A 17656-nucleotide genomic window follows, 5' to 3' on the forward strand; every position below is an offset into this window, starting at 1 on the left:
CTTCCGGCTTCCGGCAGGGCCCAGCCCGATCTGGGGCCCGCACAGTGCCCGGGGGCCTGGCACCGCCCCGGGACCCCTACACCGCCCAGAGAACAGTGCCTGGGACCGCTACACCGCCCAGGGAACACTGCCTGGGACCGCTACACCGCCCAAGGAACACTGCTTAACACTGCTTGGGGTCCCAGCACCGCCCCGAGACCCCCACACCGCCCAGGGAACACTGCCTGGGACCGCTACACCGCCCAGGGAACACTGCTCGGGGTCCCAGCACCGCCCAGGAAACACTGCCTGGGACCCCAACACCGCCTGGAGAACCCAGCACTGCCAGGGGCTCCCCAACACCACCGGGGCCCACAACACCCGGCCCGGCCCAGCCTGGGACCCCCAGCACTGCCCAGGACTCCCAACACCCTGTTTGGCCTGAAGCCTCAACACCCCCAGGTCCCCACCAACACCTGTCTTTCCACTGCCCCAAACACCCCTCAGAACCCCCCAACACTGCCCTGGGACCACCAGCACTGTCCTGGGACCCCCAACACCCCCCAGGACCTTCCAACACCTGAGCCAGCTCCAGGGCCTCCCAGTGCCACAAACATCCCTCAGGACCCCCAGCCACCCCAGTACCTCCCAACAGCCCCCCAACACCCTCATCGCTCTCCTCTGGCACCCACAGTGTCCCACTGAGACTCCCTGCATGTTTCAGCCCAGAATATGGAGAATATGGCACCCATCTCAGTCTGTGACTGCCCTCCACCCAGACCAGCCTGAGCCTCCCTTGGATCATCAGAGCTCCTCAGGACCCCTAAGACCCTTCCTAGCAGCTGTCTGAGCCCATAAATACCTTGAGACTACCCCCAGCAACTGCCTGACCCCATCATTACACACAGACACCCCACCAGTACCTACCTGAGCCCACAAACACCTTGAGACCACACTCCAGCACCTGCCTGATCCCCCATCACTCACAGACCCCCCCAAGAAACAGCTGAGCCCCCAGGACCCCACCAGCACCGTAAGACGTCCCACACAGCACCCACATGAACCCTCAGCATCTTCCTGAGCTCTCAGCACACACAAGAACCCCCAAAATCTTTCACAGCCACATCCCACAGCACCCCTAACACCTCCCTCCACTCCCCAGCACCCCATTAGATCCCAGTATCACCCTGCAGCACCCCAGACCCTCCAGCACCCCCTGGGAGACCCACACAGTGCCCCCTTGAATCCCACTTATCCCCAGCCCCATGGGGGACATGGGTGCCCATTCCCACAGGTCAAGTGACAAGCACACAGTTAACACCCCCTAAAAAAATGTGGAAAGTCCTAAAAATTGTGGGAAAGCCTTTGAGGAGTAAAGGGCTGGAGATGGTACAAGGGAAGGTCCCTGGAGGCACCCCTGGTGTGAAAAGCTTGGGAGAATGCAGGAGTGAGGGCTTTCAGCCTCACCGTGCTCTCAGACATGAACTTCAGTCCTTAAGTGCAATTAAACATATTTTCAGTCAGCTCTTGATTGTGGGTGTGATGGGTGGTTTTGGTATCTCTCCGATGCATTTTCATAGAATGCTAGATTGGTTTGGGTTGGAAGAACCTTAAAGATCTTCTCCTTCCACTCCCCCTGTTCCACTAGAACAGGTCCCTTTAGAGCAATCTTGTTTCAATTTCAACCTTGTTTAAGTTCTCGGCCTCAACAACTTCCTGCAGCACTGAGTTCTGCAGATGAATTAAACATTGCAAGAAAAAGGACTTCCTCTACTCAGGTTTGGATTTCCTGCCCTGTCAATACCAGCCCAGGGAGAGGGATTGTCTCCTCAGCTTGCTTTTACTGCCTTTCCAGGGGAATGAGGTGGAGTTCTGGGAGACACTCCTGGGCAGAACCCAAATCCCATGGCTGGGGCACTGAAAGCTGTGGTTGAAGATTTGTTCCAACTTGTCAGAAGCTTGTGTGGGTTCTTGGCTTCCAAGGTGGATTCATCCAAGCAGGATGGTGGTAAACGCCCGCTGCCTTTGGGCTGGTATCTGAGATCTTCCCAATCTTGGCTTGGCTGAGGCAGCTCCTCTAATTCTTGTGGAGCACCTTGAGAAATTTCAAACTGCTTAAAAGGAAAGCACCTGATTTAAAAAAAGCATCCTGTGGTCCAAACAAGTATGCATTTCCCTCCTGCTATTAATATCCCAGGCCTTGATCCTCCTCCAAATACTCGTGCAGGCGTTTAATGGCTTGCAAAGGAGCGGTGCCTTTGATCCTGGAGTGGGAATGTTTGCTGGGATGTGAATTATTAAAGGTGAAAGATGCTTTCAAGTGCAACATGCTGCCCATGTTTTCCAATGTGATTTATTGCCTGCCCAGTGTTTCTCCTAGCCTGGCAATGAAAAATTCATCTCCAGGTTTGGCGGGGATGTTTGGAGTGGAGTAACTCATGCTTTGGGCAAAAACGCCATCCTTTTTTCTAGAGATTATTTCCAGGGGAATAAGACATTTCTTTCTGCCTGCTGTTCTGGGGAGCCTTTTGTTCCTCGGCTCCCACTTTGGGCCCTGTTCGAGCTCCCTGGTCCTTCCCTGCAGCAGCAATATTGCAGTGGGGAGGAATTGCTGCAGCTGCTGCCATCTAATGGGAAAATTCAGCCTCCACGGCCTCAACTCTTCATTTTGGAATCAAATAAAACCATTTCTTGCACAATCCTGCTGCCACTCGGCCAAGCAGCATCTTCCATGTGCAATCCCAGCATTTTTATGCAAAAGGAAAAGCTGATCTGATGGGTGGCTTTACATGGGGAAGTGTTACAGACCCAGGAGAAAGAAGTTTTTGGGTTGATCCAGCTGAAATGGGGCTTCTCTTATTATGGATCAAATTTGAAAAGTACATTTTGATTTATATTATTTTTAAAGAAAAGAAGAAATAGTGAAGAGGGTCCCAAACCATAAGAAAAAGCCATTCCAGATATCCCAAATACCAAACCCAGGCCCAGCTCTGAGCCACATAAACCCTTCCTGAGGAGCTGCTCCATTACTAAAAATATTATATAAAGAAATACAGTAAAGAGGGATAAACATGGAATGGGAGCATTAAATGTATTGCATTAAGAAAATAAAGTGTTTTAATGATGGGGCCAAAGGAAAATGACTTGAGGTCAGTGGGGGGGAGACACAGGGGATGGAGACTTAGGGTACAGAGGTACTGGAGTGATAAATTGGGGTGTGCACAAAAAATAAATAATCCCTTAAAGATTCAGAAATTCCAGAGTCGCTGCAAAGTTGAACCCTGGCTGGTGAAGCTGATATATATATATCAGCTATAATTAATTATATATATTATTATATATATATATATAATTAATTATAATAATTAATTATATATATAATTATAGGTGAAAATATATAGTGTTGCTAGAAGCTCAACTCCTGTTGTGACTATATAATAGTGGCAACAAAAAGCAAAGCCAGCTAGGCAGAATTATATCCCCAAACTCTGCACATAAGCACAGTCTTTAAATACACCTGTTGAACTGCTGGGAATTTACATGGAACATATAAAATACTTAAATATAGCACTTGTATTCTTATTCGATTAATCTGTATGTTTGGGTTTTTTTCTGTAAAAATATAGTTCAATCAAGCTGTAAAAAGATTAATAAAAAACAAAACAAACTTGAAATTGTGACATGTGTTTATTTAGATTTTTTAAGCTGGATTTAAAAACAATTCAGTACTTCACAAAGAGCAGAAGGGCAGGATGCAGCAGCTCTTTCTCTGCCCAGCCTGAGATTTGCTGCAATAGTCTAGAATTCTGCTCTGGGGACAACACAATGAAAAAAACTTCTTGCAAGCATTGATCTTCTTCTTATCCTGGACAATCTCTTGGGGCTTTTGAATTTATTTTGAGCAAAACATTAAATAGTTTCTGTTAAGCCCCATCACTGCTCACTGCCAGGATAAACCAGGGAAGGGAAAAATTAGCTTTACCTTGTCTCATTGGAGAGATTTAAGTGCATTTAAAATATATTGAATATCTCATTATTCCTGATCAAATCCAATCAGATTGCAAAGCCAGAGCAGAAGTCCCCAGAGCCCAGAGCACCAACAGCACTAAACCCCCTTGTTTTATACACTTGGATGACTTCAGGTTTTCATTTCTTCTATCCTAAGGCTTGGGTTTACTCCCTGCTGCTTCCATGTCGTTGCAGCATCTCAGACCCAGCTGGGCTCCTTTTCTGCCTCTTTTCTTGGCCTGATTTTGGTCTCTAAAAGAAAGTGCTAAAGTTCTCTGAGAAGTATTTTGGAGGGCTGGTGTGCTCAGGGGGAATGGCAGGGGGTCCCCCACAGCAATCAAGGACGATCAGGCAAGGAAGACACTCAGGGAAAGAGGAGGTGTCCAAGGACTGTTTTGATGCTTTTCTGGCTGTTGGTGCAGTTTCAGATCAATGTGTGGGGTGTCTGTCCATCACCAGCAGCAGCCCTTTTTCTTCTGGGGTGCCTGTGGTACCTCTTCTGCCTTATTTTTCAATTTATCTTCACGAACTTTGAGCAACCTGAGAGAAAAGGAAGCAAATTTGCTGGGTATTTCCCCCATATTTTGTATTGCTGTGCTGTTGGTCTTGACAAGCCAACAAGAGGCTCAGCACAGCTGAAAGGAGTCAGGATCCTTGCAGGTCCATGTGATCCGGGAGCTGTGGATGCTGCTAAAAATGCCAGCCTAAATCAAATCACAGGCAGAACTTATTTCAGTCAGGCCAGGGAGAAATCAGCAGCATCCCCAAAAGGGTTTTATTCACCTCCTTGCAATGCTGGTTGTTCAGGAGATAAGTTAGGGCACTGCTAAGTGCTCATCCCAGCACGTGCTGCCCTGAGTTTTCCCTGACATTTAGGCATGGAGTCTCTGGTGACAGTGACACCCCTGTATCTGGAGTTTAAAAAGCAGGGAGGGAGCCCATTAAGTTGAGGACAGCTGGAAAAATCCAAGCACACAGCTCACCTGATGAAGCTGACCATGGACTCGAAGACGTTGTGGCCCGAGGCAGCGCTGCACTCATAAAACATGAGCTGATGCTCCTAGAAGACACAGACCCCGAATAGAAATGTAATGTTCTTGCACTGGAACATTAAATTCTCACTTAATATGGGAATAAATAGCCATGGGATAGTCCCTGTCAAGGGGAAACAGGAGGGAATCAAGGAAAAAAATAACTCAGTAACTTATTTACTGGAATATAAGGATGAAATCCAGAGTTTCTGGTTGCTACAACACCAGCTTTTAATACCAAGGAAAAGGCTGACTGTGCAGACAGAAGAATTTGTGATGCCCTGGGGTTATGGGAGCAAACAGAGAGGCATAACTGGATGTTCCCAACTCTTTTGTTCCCTACCAGTTTGGGAAAATAAACATCTATCCCTCATCTCCATTTGTAAAACTGGTCTGTGGATTCTGGCCCAAATCCCATAAGCTTTAAAATTAAGTCAGTAAAGGTGAAATTCTTCTCATTCTCCTCACCTAACTTTTATTTGCCATCTATATTTGAAGAGATGAATCAAACTTTGATAATTTCCGTATCTTTAAACCAGAAGAGGGCTCAGTGGATTTATTATTTTTTATGATGCTGTGAAGATACTCAACACTTCACAGCAAAGACAAGCAGAGCTGAAAATGTTTTAATTTACAAACCCAGTTCCATAAACCAATTTACTGGGGTGGTGCTGAGGCAAAATTAAAGAAAAAGCAATGCAGGGAAGGGTGAGAGATGTCTTCAGAGGACATTTTGGCAGCCATTGATGCATGAGGGGTAAATTAAGGGCTTTTCCCTTTCTCCAGCTCCTCAGGTTGGTGGTGTCCATCCTTAGCTGTCCCCACCTCGCTTGAGTGGCTGTGCTTCACCACCTACCTTGGCCAGGCATTCACCCTCCTTTGTAGGGACCTGTCTCTGGGCAGCACAGTCAGTTTTGTTCCCAAGAAGCAGAACAACAACTCCATCCTCTGCTGCTTCCTGAGTGAGAATGAAGGGAAGATCAGGACAGCTTCAAAATCTTCCTTGAATCCCAGCTGGCCACAGTGTCTCCACATGTCCTGGAACACCATGACTGACACCCATGGATTTGGGCTAATAACAAAACTTTAAATTCTTAAATAAGTTCAGCAGCATTTAAGATTTATGTTTTTTTCCTTAAATCATCTGCCCGTGTCTATTAACAGTACAGAGCACTGGATGAGTTACACTTGTAACAAATTCATTTGTTCTCAACTGTAGCAGCCCCTCTGAAGGTGCTCTGGCTGTGATTCACAGGCACTGAGCAAGGCAATATCCTATTTTGTTTCAGCATTTTTAAACACTGGGTTTTTGTCAGCTAGAAATCTCTGAAAATAAGTTTTTAATAAGCTTTGAGTCACCTCCCATTCCCCAAGACTCAAAGCAGACTATTACTGATGTTAAAGCAACATTTTCCATTCATTTGCACTAGTGTTTAATTGTTTAAGAGTTGATCATTACCCTACTGATGCTATCAACAAATAACCTGGGGAAACATTGCCAGCATGGGAAAGACATCTGCATCTGACTTAAATCCTCCACGAAAAAATATTTTATCATGAAAGCAGTGCAGAATACCCTTTCCAAAAGGCTTGGCCACTCCTATCAGTCCCAAGAGCTCAGGACCTCCCTCACCTGGATGCAGCTGAGCCAGTAGCGCACGTCGGAGAAGGAGTACTCAGAGGTGATGTCGTACATCAGCACCACCCCATCTGCCTTCCTGAAGAACTGCTTGGTCATGCTGTGGTACCTGTGGGCATTTTGGATGATCACCAGCATGGTCTAAGGAGGTTCTGCTAGGAGTGATGTGACATCTTAGTGGAAAAGTTGGGAATGCAGGTCTACAAGGCAAGCCCCAGATTTGGCTCCTGTCCTGATGGCAGGGGCTGTAGGAACAGCCTGAGTGCCAGTTTTATCTTAATTACTTCCTTTATTATGCTTTATCAGATCACATACTGTACAGAGTCCCTCCTTGAGCAACCTCACCTTTGCTTAGCAAAGCCAAGAATATTCATTGCCCCTAAACTTCACAGAAAAAAAAAAAACAACAACTCAGGTTGTGTCCTTAAGCAGCACAGCACCTCACCTTTCCTGACCAGCTGAGTCCCACAGGCGGAGAGCAAAGCGCTTGTTATCCACAACGAGGTTTTTGATCTGATAATCCAGTCCTGGAAGACACAAATGAGGATATTTTGATAGTGTAGAGTTCTGCCCTGTGACAGAAGATGGATGGAGAAGAAATGTGGTGCAGGGTGGTCTGAGGCTGCAGCTCCAGGGGCTGGTCCCAAGCGAACCTCTGCCTTTTAGATGTTTAATTGTTGGATTTTGGGAAGGTCTCTCATCGCATGATGAATAAAACCAGGTTGGAGAAGAGAGGAGAGTGGAGCTGAAAGACAAAGCAGAGAGGAAAGCACTGGGCTGCTGTCACTGGTGCCCACCAGGAGGAGCAGCATTTCCTGCCCAAGAGCATCCAGGCGTGGGGACTTGGTGGTTCTGGTCGGCCCCTGGGGACCGCTTGTACAACACACTTGGCATGAGCTGTAACAGGATGTGGTGACCTGCAGCAGCCTGTGGGGTGGAGGAAAGGGAATTGCAGCCATGATCCAAGCGAGTGCTCAGAGAGGGGCTGGAGGAGACCTACCCACTGTGGCGGTGAGGTGGGGGTTGAAGGTGTCGGCGTGCAAACGGTACAGGAACGACGTTTTGCCCACATGGGAGTCCCCAATGAACAGCACGTTGTAGAGATGGTCTGGGTCCAGGGCAGCTTTGGGACAACCCCTTGGGGCAGCTCCTGCCCCACCTGCAGTCACAGCCCCTGGCTCTTCTGGGCTGGAATCACGTTCTTGGCTCATTTTCTGACCAAATTCTTGCATCTTCTCTCGTTGACCAACACTGAGGTCTTTGCTCTGTTCTCCCAAGAGCTGCCTTTGCCACAGTGAGTTGTCTCTGAGGACCAGCCCCAGCTGATCCCTCCCAGCATCTTCTGGTCTCACTGTGTGCAGTGTTGATGCTAGTGGCAGCCCTTGCTTTGGATGCTCAGCAGGTCCAGCAGCCGTGTGCTCCGGTGCCATCGCGGGTGGTGTCTCCCTCTCTGGCTGTTGGGCCACCATGTGAAGCCTCCCCTCATGTCCCTGTGCTGAGACCTGCTCCTGAAGCTCCCTTTGGGCTGCCTGTCCTGGAGCACAAAGCTGCCACGCATCTGGAATGAGAACATCCTCCTGCATCATTGTTTCCAGCTTTAGGGGGCTGATTTGTAACAGCACCTCGGAGACCAGGGAGGTCAACGCAGCGTCATCATGGTTTAATCCTACACCCTGAGTTTTTACTCCATTCCTTGCCCATGCCTCCAGCCTCTCTCCCTGTGCCACTTCCAGACCATGAGCTCCATCCAGAGGCTTCCCCTCTGCAGGAGCCCTCTCTCCCTGCAGTAATTCCTGTTCCTCCAGAATCTGCCCCTCAGGACCAATGCATGCACCCAGATTTGCTTCCAGACCAGGCCCCCCTGCCGCAATGACAGGCTCAGGACACAAAGCAGCCTCAGTTGGAGGGGGAACATCTGCAGCAGCAGCTCCTTCCCATGGGTTTGCAGTGGGAGATGCACCCAGATCTGCCTCCAAACCTAGAGTCAGGCTCTGCTCCCCTTCCCACATTCCAGCTACACCCAGAGGTGTCAGATCTGCCTCTGTGTTCCCTCCTGAGCCTGATTTGGGCTTCTGCTGGCCTGTGAAAAGCTGCACATCAGCATCAGTGCTCTGATGTGTGTCCAGGCTTTCAGCCTCCTCCTGTGGCTGTACTCCTTCACCAGCCCCCTCTCCCTGTTGGCCTCGTGCTCTGTCTGGACCAAGCACAGAGTCTTGTGGCAGCCCATTCTCACCCTGTCCTTGTGCCCCATCCTCCTCCTCCTCATTCTGAATGGCTCTTCCCCACTCCCTTCCCCATGGAACCCCTGGGCTGAGAATCCCACACAGCTGCAGATCTGCCTGGGCATCCTCTGCCTCCCCTTCCACTAAATCTGCTTTATCCCCCTGATCCAGGGGCTGCACCTCTGAATCCACACTCCCTCCCTGCTCTGTGCCCAGGGGTCCAGCCTCACCCAAGGGCTGCAGATCTGCCTCTGTGCTCCCTCCCAGGCTCATTCTGAGCTCATCCCCCTCTGCAGTCAGCTGCACATGGGCACCACTGCTCTGGTCCTCGACAGTGTCCAGGCTTTCAGCCTCTTCCTGTGCTTGCATGTCTTCACCTGCCTCCTCTCCCTGCCTGTCCCCAGATCCCTGCAGATGAGGCACAGGCTGGTGTGGTAGCCCGTGCTCCCCTTGTCCTCGTGCCCCATCCTCCTCCTTTGTCTCCAGCTGAACAGCTCTTCTACCCTCCCCTCCCCATGGGCCTCCTAGGCTGGGACCCTCATGGAACATCGTATCTTCCTGCACATTTTCTGCCTCCCCTTCCACTAAATCTGCTTTATCCCCCTGATCCAGGGACTGCACATCTAAGTCCACACTCCCTCCCTGCTCTGTGCCCAGGGGTCCAGCCTCACCCAAGGGCTGCAGATCTGCCTCTGTGCTCCCTCCCAGGCTCAGTCTGAGCTCATCCCCCTCTGCAGTCAGCTGCACATGGGCACCACTGCTCTGGTCCTCGACAGTGTCCAAGCTTTCAGCCTCTTCCTGTGCTTGCATGTCTTCACCTGCCTCCTCTCCCTGCCTGTCCCCTGATCCCTGCAGATCAAGCACAGGCTCATGTGGCAGCTCACCCTCTCCCTGTCTTTGTGCTCCATCCTCCTCATCCTCAATGTGAACATTTGTTTCAATTTCTCCTCCCCACAGGACTCCTGGGCTGAGACTCTCACACAGCTGCATGTCTTCCTGGGCATCCTCTGCCTCCCCTTCCACTAAATCTGCTTTATCCCCCTGATCCAGGGACTGCACCTCTGAATCCACACTCCCTCCCTGCTCTGTGCCCAGGGGTCCAGCCTCACCCAAGGGCTGCAGATCTGCCTCTGTGCTCCCTCCCAGGCTCAGTCTGAGCTCATTCCCCTCTGCAGTCAGCTGCACATGGGCACCACTGCTCTGGTCCTCGACAGTGTCCAGGCTTTCAGCTTCTTCCCCTGGCTGTAGACCTGCACCAGCCCCCTCTCCCTGATCCAGGCTCACTCCACTGGGATGAGGCACAGGCTCGTGTGGCAGCTCATGCTCACCCTGTCCTTGTTCCCCATCCTCTTCCTCTTTCTCTTGGAGCTGAACAGCTCTTTTACCCTTCCCTCCCTGGGGGGTTTCTGGGCTGAGACCCTTCCACAGCTGCAGATTGGCCTCCACCAGTTCCAGTGCCTGAGACTTAACTGGGAACAGCCGACAGTTGTCTGGGCTGCCCACAGGTGTTTCTGCTGGGGAAGGACCCTCACTGTTAACTGCAGCAGCCCCCATTTCTTCTCCCAGCCCTACCTCTGGTTTATCCTTCTCCAACTGCACACCTGGATCCACATCCCCTCCCTGCTGTGTTCCTGGGGATCCAGCCTCATTCCATCCCTGCAGATCTGCCTCCACCTCTGCCAGCAGCTCCACATTGGTGCTGCTTTGAGCCTCCAGCAGTTCCACATCTGTTCCCTTGCAGGAATGATCCACATCTGCTCCTCCTTGCCCGTGGGTGGGTGGCACAGCCACTGCCAGTGGCTCCAGAGAGCCCGCGCTCCCTCTCCACCCTGCAGCTCCCCTGGCACGCTCACCCTGCAGCTGCTGCTCTGCCTCTCTGAGCTCTGCTTCCTCCACCTCCTCTTCCTTGCCCCCGGCTCTGCTGCTCCCTGCAAGCTCAGCTTGGGCTGGCAGCACCTCCAGTGCCTTGGAGTCCATGGTCTCTCCCCAGGGCTGCACCTCTGTCCTGGCACACTCCTCGTCCAGCACTCCTGGGCCAGGAGCCACTGTCACTCCAGGGACACCACCCCCATGGGCTGCTTCCACTTGTGCCTCACCCCAGGATGGTGGCTCTGGCTCCAGGTGCTCTCCCAGCCCAGTTTCCAGTTTCCCAGGGAGCCCCAATGCTGGGTCAGCCCATTCCTGCAGCACCGTGCCTGGCTCAGTCCTGCCTGGCTGCTGCTCATCCATGGCAAGGCACTGTCCTGCTGACATGCCTTCCTGCCCAGCCTCAGGTGGTCCCAGACCTGCCTCCAAATTTTCTCTCAGGCTTATCTCCACTTCCTCAGCTTCTCCCAGGAGCTGTGGTTTTGCCCAAGCTGTTTTTTCCTGCAGCCACCCTGCTCCCTCCACCTCCATCAGCACCTGCTCTTCTGCCTCCATACTCTCTCCCAGATGCTCTGCCACATTTAGCACCATCTTCTCCACACCAGCACCCTTTCCTTGCAGGAATAACATCCTCTGTGCCTCCTCTGGGCTGTCTTCCTGCTCTGCCCCTGGCTCCTGAGCCGTGCAGTGCCCGGCTCCTGTGGACGCACCAGCCTGTGTCACATCCAGAGCACGAAGCTCAGCTGTGGCTGCTCCCTCTTGCAGGTCTCCTTCCAGCAGCTCATGATGGACATTTCCAGGGAGGGTCTCCTGCAGGACCCCAGGGGTTGTTTCATGGGCTGTGGCTGCCTCTGGCCCCGTTTGGGGCTCAGCCTTGTCCCAGGGGTGGCAGGGCGTGTCTGCCAGGGCAGGGGATGTTCCCACTGCCTGTGCCTTCAGATGTTTGCTCAGAGCTGCTATTGCATCATTCATCTCTCTTAGCAAAGAGCTTTGGTCAGAGACACCTTCCTCTTTCAGAGATTCTGGGAAGGGGTCCTCTTCTGCAGGGCTTGCTGTTCGTGGGGCTCCTGAAAGGTTTATTTCTGCTGGCAGCATTTCCCAAACCCTGGAAAGGTCAAAAAATGGGGGCGATGAACCAGCTCCCAGGTCAGGCTCCAGCTCTCTCCCATCCCCAGTCAGTCCCAGAGGGTCTCTGATCTACAGCCTCGCCCCATCCCTCTCCAAACCTGATTTTATTTCCCTGCTGGGTGCACTTGGAGTCCACACAGGCAGCAATGGGAGCAAGGGAAAGGGGGATGCACAAACAGGCAGCCAGACCCGGGGCTGCATCCTGGCCTCTTCCCAAGTACCCAGATTGACATTATCAGACAGGAAAAGGCAACTCACAACCAGGTACAGCAAGTTCCTGAGCCAAGGGAGGGATGAGCTGGGATAAGAGGTGTAAGCTCTAGGGTGAGAGATGAGTGGGTGGGAGAGGAGTGCTCAAAGGACAAAAGATCATTGTTTGCCTGGGGAAGGTGGAGGGAGGGTCTGGGGCTCAGCCCCAGCTCGCAGACCCCAGGAGCACACATGGGAACAGCAGGACCCCTTACACTTGGTGGGTGCTCTTGGCTTTGCTCTCGCTGCTCTGGGATCCCAGCCTGATCCTCATCTCGGAGCGGAACTGCTCGCTCTTCCCAGGACTCAGCTGTGGGGAACAGGGTGGGAAGAGGAGAGAGGAACACTAGGTGAGGGAGAATATCCACCTGGAACAATGTGGAATTCTCCAACAGGTATCCAGCTGTACCCACCCAAAATCTTGGGGGTAAAAGAAGTAAGGTGCTGCAACCCCCTCCCTTCCCAAACATCTGCACCAGCCCTGTTTAAGAGAGCTTTTAGGGGAGGCAGTGCTGCAGGAGCACCCTGTGCTCTTGAGCTCCTCAGCAGTCCCAAAAGGAACAGCACAAGACCCTGAACACCCTGTCCTGTCCCCAGCTGCAGTACCTGTGGGGACATTGGCACCTCGATGGGTAACTCTGCCACCACTCTGTCCCTGCAAACACAGAGCATAAGGGTCAAAACAGGAGCTCCATCCTCTTCACCACATCCACCCCTGCACCAGGGCTGTCAGGGTAGTGAGAGAGCAGCAAACCCCACAATCTTGGATCAGTCCTACTGAGCCCTCGTGGCTGAAGAACACCCCCATCTCTCTGGCACTGCCCTCCAGGGACATATGGTGCTGATAATCTTGCCTTTTCCTCCGATGCTTTGCACACCAAACAATGATTAACCTGAAGCACCCTGATGGCTGAGGCCCATCCAGCTCATTCCCCATCCAGGAAGAAATGATGTGTGTGGGGACACAAGGTCACTCAGCTGCTCACCCAGGCTCCCCCATGTGCTGCCAAACCACTGTAGCCCTCATGGTCCTCAGGTGGCCCTGGGTCTGCTGCAGCTGCTGGTGCAGGTGCTGCAGGTGATGCTCCAGTGCCCGGTTGCTCTGCTCCAGCTGCCGGTTTTCCGTGCTGGTGACCTGCTGGGAGCTGTGCAGGCTGTGGCAGCGCCGCTCCAGCTGTGGGATGGCAACCAGGACACTCAGAGCCCACCAAAATCCCCTCCCACACACAATAATTCTAACCTCCTCCTCCTGCCCCGGGGCTGTGACACCCCCCGTCCCCTGAGGATGGTGGGTGGGAAACTCAACTTGTGTCCTCTGGGGATGGAGGGGAGTGTGGGGAGAGTCCTGTGTGACAGGGTGCTGGGGACACCCCGGGATCAGCCCTGCAGCACCGTGGGCTTGTTACAGCACAGCCCAGAGACCCCTGACCCACAAAGCGGGGTTGGGTCCTGCCCACCTCCATCTGCGCCGTGACCAAGCGCTGCACCTCCCTCTCGCTGGCATCCAGCACTCGCTGCAGCTCCTCGCCCTGCTGCTGGCTCCGGGCCCTGCTCTGCGGTGGCACAGGGACACTGGCACCCACTCATCCAGCTGCCGAGGGGGTTTGGGGTGCCGGGTCCCCCCGGCACGGACAAGGGGGACAGGAGCAGCAGGGACCCACCTGCTGCTGCAGCCGCAGCTGTTCCTGCTGGATCTGCTGCTCCAGGGCCTCGCAGAGCTGCTGCACGTCCTTGTCGTGCTCGGCCACACGCCTGTGGCAACAGCGGGGTGTGAGACCCCGCTACAGGGGGTGCAGGACCCTGGGAGCCCACGGTGCCCTCGGGAGCCTCGGGCTGCGGCTGGGTGTGCCCGGAGGGTGTCACCCAGCACGGAGGTGTCCGGCAGTCCGACCCGGCCCTTTTGCCATCCCATCCATGACTGTAGAGGGAGCCCGACCCCAAACATCAACCAAACCTCTGCTCCGGCCGCTGGTGGATATGCTGAAAGCACCCAGGCCCTCCAGGGCCCCGTCCCTGTCCCATACCTCCTGTCCTGTCCCCTGGGGTGACTCACTTGTTCAGAGTCAGCTCCAAAGCCTCCTTCTCGCTCCTGGCTTCTTGGATGCGGTGCCTCATCTTGGCCAGGAAGGCCTCCAGATTGTCCAGCAGCTGGGGCTCATCCTGCCGGAGCTTCACCCAGAGCTGCCAGATCTCCTGTCTGCAGGGAGAGGTGTTTTGGAGTGAGCATCCCCTCAGAACCCCCGAAGCCAGGCCAGCTGAGTCATTTAACTCACACATTTTTGAGATGTGCGAGGACAGATGAGCACTGGGGACACTGGGACCCTGCTCCTGTGCTCAGGCCAAGGCATTCCTGGGCCCCCTGCCTGTGTGGGGTCTCCTGCCCCAAGCCTTTCCCCCTCTATCCATGGTGCAGGACACCCGTGGGTGCCAAGCAGGGCACTTACTCTTCAGAGAGGTTTTCTGTGCCCAGCTGCTCCATAAAGGCAGCGAAGTGTCTGCGCTCCTCGCTGTCCCCCCCTTCCAGCGCCGGGTTGGGCAGGACCAGCCGGACCCTGCGGGACGCCGTCTTCCGCCGCCGGTGCTCCCTGGAAGCTGTTTGGGAGCTCAGGAACTGCCCTGCTGACAGATATCCCAAATCCTCAGTGCCCAGGCAGGGCAACAGCAAAGCCCAAACCCCAGCGCTTCCCCCTCCACAGCTTCAACAAAGCGGTTCAGCACAACAGGGCCCCTCAGCAGGTGAGCCAAGGGCTGAGAGCTGGTCACAGGGAGGATTCATCCCGTGCCACACTGCAAAGGCAGCGTTTCACATCCCCAGCAGAGCCCCAGGACTGTGTCCAGGATCTGCACTTACGGAGCCCGGCCGTGAACTCCTCTGTGCCCAAGCGCCCAGTGCCAGCTGCATCCAGCCCATCGAACACCAGCTCCAGCTCCTCCCTGCTGCACGGCAAACCTTCCTCCTGCAGCTTCTAAAACCGGAGCAAATCAGGGTAAAAACCCACCTGTGGCACCATCTCCAGTCACCCTGGCAGTGCTGGACCCCAGGAGATGCCCCCATCCTCACCTGCACATCCGAGCGGGTGATGACTCCCGCCTGCTCTGTGCCCCGGTGGCTGAGGAGGTGCTGCACTCTCTGCACTATTTCAGATGCCCACGGTGGCTCCTCACCGGGGCTGGCCACTGGTGCTGGGGCCTCCCTGGAGCTCTCAGGCAGCTGCTTGCGCCGGCTGGAGCCCAAGCGCCGGCCCTTGGCGGCCGCCCGGCGCTCGGACATGGCTCTGTCCTCACCACACACCTTTGCTCCAGCCTGGCGGAGAGGGACCGAGCTGGAAATTCATTTTGCTGCTGGCCAGGGCCCAGATCCCGATTGCTGAGGAGGGTTTGCAGCAGGAAGGGAAGCCCTTATCTCCGAATGCACAGTGCAAATGGAGCCTGGATCAGCGGCAGCTGTCCCAGGGGCTCCCAGCCCAGCTCCAGTTGAACAGCTTCTCCTGCCACCAGCCAAGCACCCATCCCAAATCTCCCCGTGCTCTTCCTCGGCTGTGGAGGATGCACAGGGCACCAGAACCAGCAAAGGCCACCCAGGAGGTGACACAGCCAGGAGGTGACACCAGCAAAGGACCAGCCGAGGTGATGCTGGATGTGTGAGCAGGAAGTGCTGGTTCCACCTGCCTTCTCAGAGCTCAGCAGCACCTTTTAAAATTCCTCCCCCAGTTTTCACAGCCGTGAGTCACCTCTGGGCACAGGGCACGAGGGCTCGGGAGGTTTCCATCACGCTGCTGCTCGCCCAGGCTTGTGGGGCCTGAGCTGGGCACCCCCAGTGCCCTGTCCCCATGGTGGGTGGCCGTGTCACCAACAGCCACCATGCCACCCCCAAGAGGGGCTGTTCTTTGCGTGGCAAAGCTGAAACTCTGAGGGAAGGAAACCGCAGCCGTGGGGAGCGGTGACGCAGAGCCGGGGCCGTGCTCGGTCTGATTGAGCCCAGCTCTGCACTCCCAGCCTGGGGATATTCCAGCTCCTCCAGCCCTCTGCCCCCTCCTTTTGCCATGAGAAACAGATCCTGTGAAATCCCAGGAGAGGGGAACAGGGCCCAAAACCAGCCCCAACCCCTTGAAGCCAGAGGGTCTTGTGGAATTGCTGGAGTCCCACAGGACCAGAAACAGCTTTGTGGTGGTCCCAGCCTCTAAGACAGCAGAAGTGGGAGCTCTGGGGGGCAGGGAGGTTGTTTAAGGCATGGAGAAGCCCCTGGGTACCTGTCCCAGCCCCAGGACAGGTGAGCTGAGCTCACCACATGATGGAGGCACTGAACAAGCAGGGGGTGGGGTGGGATGGGATGGGATGGGATGGGATGGGATGGGATGGGATGGGATGGGATGGGATGGGATGGGATGGGATGGGATGGGATGGGATGGGATGGGATGGGATGGGATGGGAATTGTGCCCCCCCCAGCCAAGCAGGACCCCCCATGGCATCACCAGCTCCCAGTGTCCTCCCTCCACAGCTCCCTGTGCTGCTCCCAGCCCTCAGAAAGGGACAGCCACAGCCCCTCACAGGCAGCAGGAAAATCCCCTTTGGATCACCAACAGCAAGAAAAACCTTTTATTTCCCTCCCTTTTCTATTTCTTAAGTTGATGCCTGAGTTATCCCCAGGGCAGCAGGACTTACCCTCCCCACGTGCCAAGAGGGATCCTCAGCTGGGGCACACGAGGCCGAGGGGCTCCCCAGGCCAGGGGGTCTCCGGTCCCACCCCGAGGGTGCCTGAGCTGCCCCGTGGCCCCGCTCTTGTCTCTCTTACTCAAGGCACTTTCCGTTCTGACACTCAACTGCCGCTGCTCACACATTTCCTGTTTGCTGTGCTGCAAGTGGGGTGTGGGAAGGACCCATCAGAGGGTCATGGTGCCCCCAAAGTCCTCAGATCCCAGGGCAGCTCTGCGAAGGCACTGCCAGTGCCGTTGGGAAGGGCAGAAAAGTCCCCACCCTGTCCTGGTTTGCAAGAGTCCGGGGCTGGGGGGTGTTTGGAATGGGGGGAAGAACAGCAGACGAACAGCAAATGTTATTTTAAGACTCCAAATAACCCAAAATACAAGATTATTTGTAACCCCTGGATTATAACATCCTGTCAAAGACAGAACAACCTGAAAATACCCCCCTGTGGAGGTTCTTTGGCCCCAGAATTTGAAGATGTTCCCCCTGTGGAACTCTGATGGTTTTTTAAGGCTCCTCCCAGAATTATAAACTTGGCTTTAAACCCAGCAGCAAACCCACTGCCTACCCATGGGCTGCAAGCACTCAGCTTCGTAAGGGATCAGATGGACCACAGGCATTTTTCCTGCCCTTTAGCTGCAAAATGTGAAGAGAACTCAGGCAGGAGGAAACACGGTTATCTCTAGGGCATAATTCAAACTAACATCCCCTGGCTCAGAGCAGATCTGAGCCCAGGCTCGCAGGGCAGGAGCTGTGGGGTGGAAGCTGATGCCCCAACCCTAAACTGGTGAAATCCCTCACTGGGAACCAGCCACACCCTGCTCATTTGCTG

General features: G+C 54.2%; 1 protein-coding gene across 2 annotated transcripts; it reads right to left on the bottom strand.

Annotated features, from left to right (window-relative positions):
- Positions 1 to 3669: 3669 nt before the first annotated feature.
- On the bottom strand, positions 3670 to 16954 carry RAB44 (RAB44, member RAS oncogene family). 2 transcript variants are annotated; one of them, XM_058856116.1, is made up of 17 exons: positions 16786 to 16954; positions 15184 to 15426; positions 14974 to 15088; positions 14567 to 14738; positions 14176 to 14319; positions 13784 to 13874; positions 13580 to 13675; positions 13109 to 13296; positions 12729 to 12777; positions 12338 to 12432; positions 11456 to 11850; positions 7658 to 8215; positions 7103 to 7184; positions 6652 to 6766; positions 5875 to 5976; positions 4971 to 5047; positions 3670 to 4527 (listed from the first exon to the last, which is right to left on the bottom strand). In XM_058856116.1, exons 2-17 carry the CDS (start codon positions 15391 to 15393, stop codon positions 4440 to 4442), a joined length of 2577 nt encoding a protein of 858 aa, XP_058712099.1. In that variant the 5' UTR covers positions 15394 to 15426; positions 16786 to 16954; the 3' UTR covers positions 3670 to 4439. The 2 variants fall into 2 exon arrangements, with proteins under 2 accessions (XP_058712099.1, XP_058712097.1); XM_058856114.1 differs by having other exon boundaries at positions 7658 to 11850.
- Positions 16955 to 17656: the final 702 nt, after the last annotated feature.

The sequence above is a fragment of the Poecile atricapillus genome, chromosome 23 (assembly GCF_030490865.1).
Source record: "Poecile atricapillus isolate bPoeAtr1 chromosome 23, bPoeAtr1.hap1, whole genome shotgun sequence".
Taxonomy (NCBI): Eukaryota; Metazoa; Chordata; class Aves; order Passeriformes; family Paridae; genus Poecile; species Poecile atricapillus.

Coding starts and splice junctions, on each gene's coding strand:
- RAB44 (XM_058856114.1), bottom strand. CDS start 15,393: ATGTCCGAGCGCCGGGCGGCCGCCAAGGGCCGGCGCTTGGGCTCCAGC. Junction 13,676..13,783: donor AGCTGCGGCTGCAGCAGCAG/GTGGGTCCCTGC, acceptor GTGCCACCGCAG/AGCAGGGCCCGGAGCCAGCA. Junction 5,048..5,874: donor AGGGTGAATGCCTGGCCAAG/GTAGGTGGTGAA, acceptor TGTGTCTTCTAG/GAGCATCAGCTCATGTTTTA.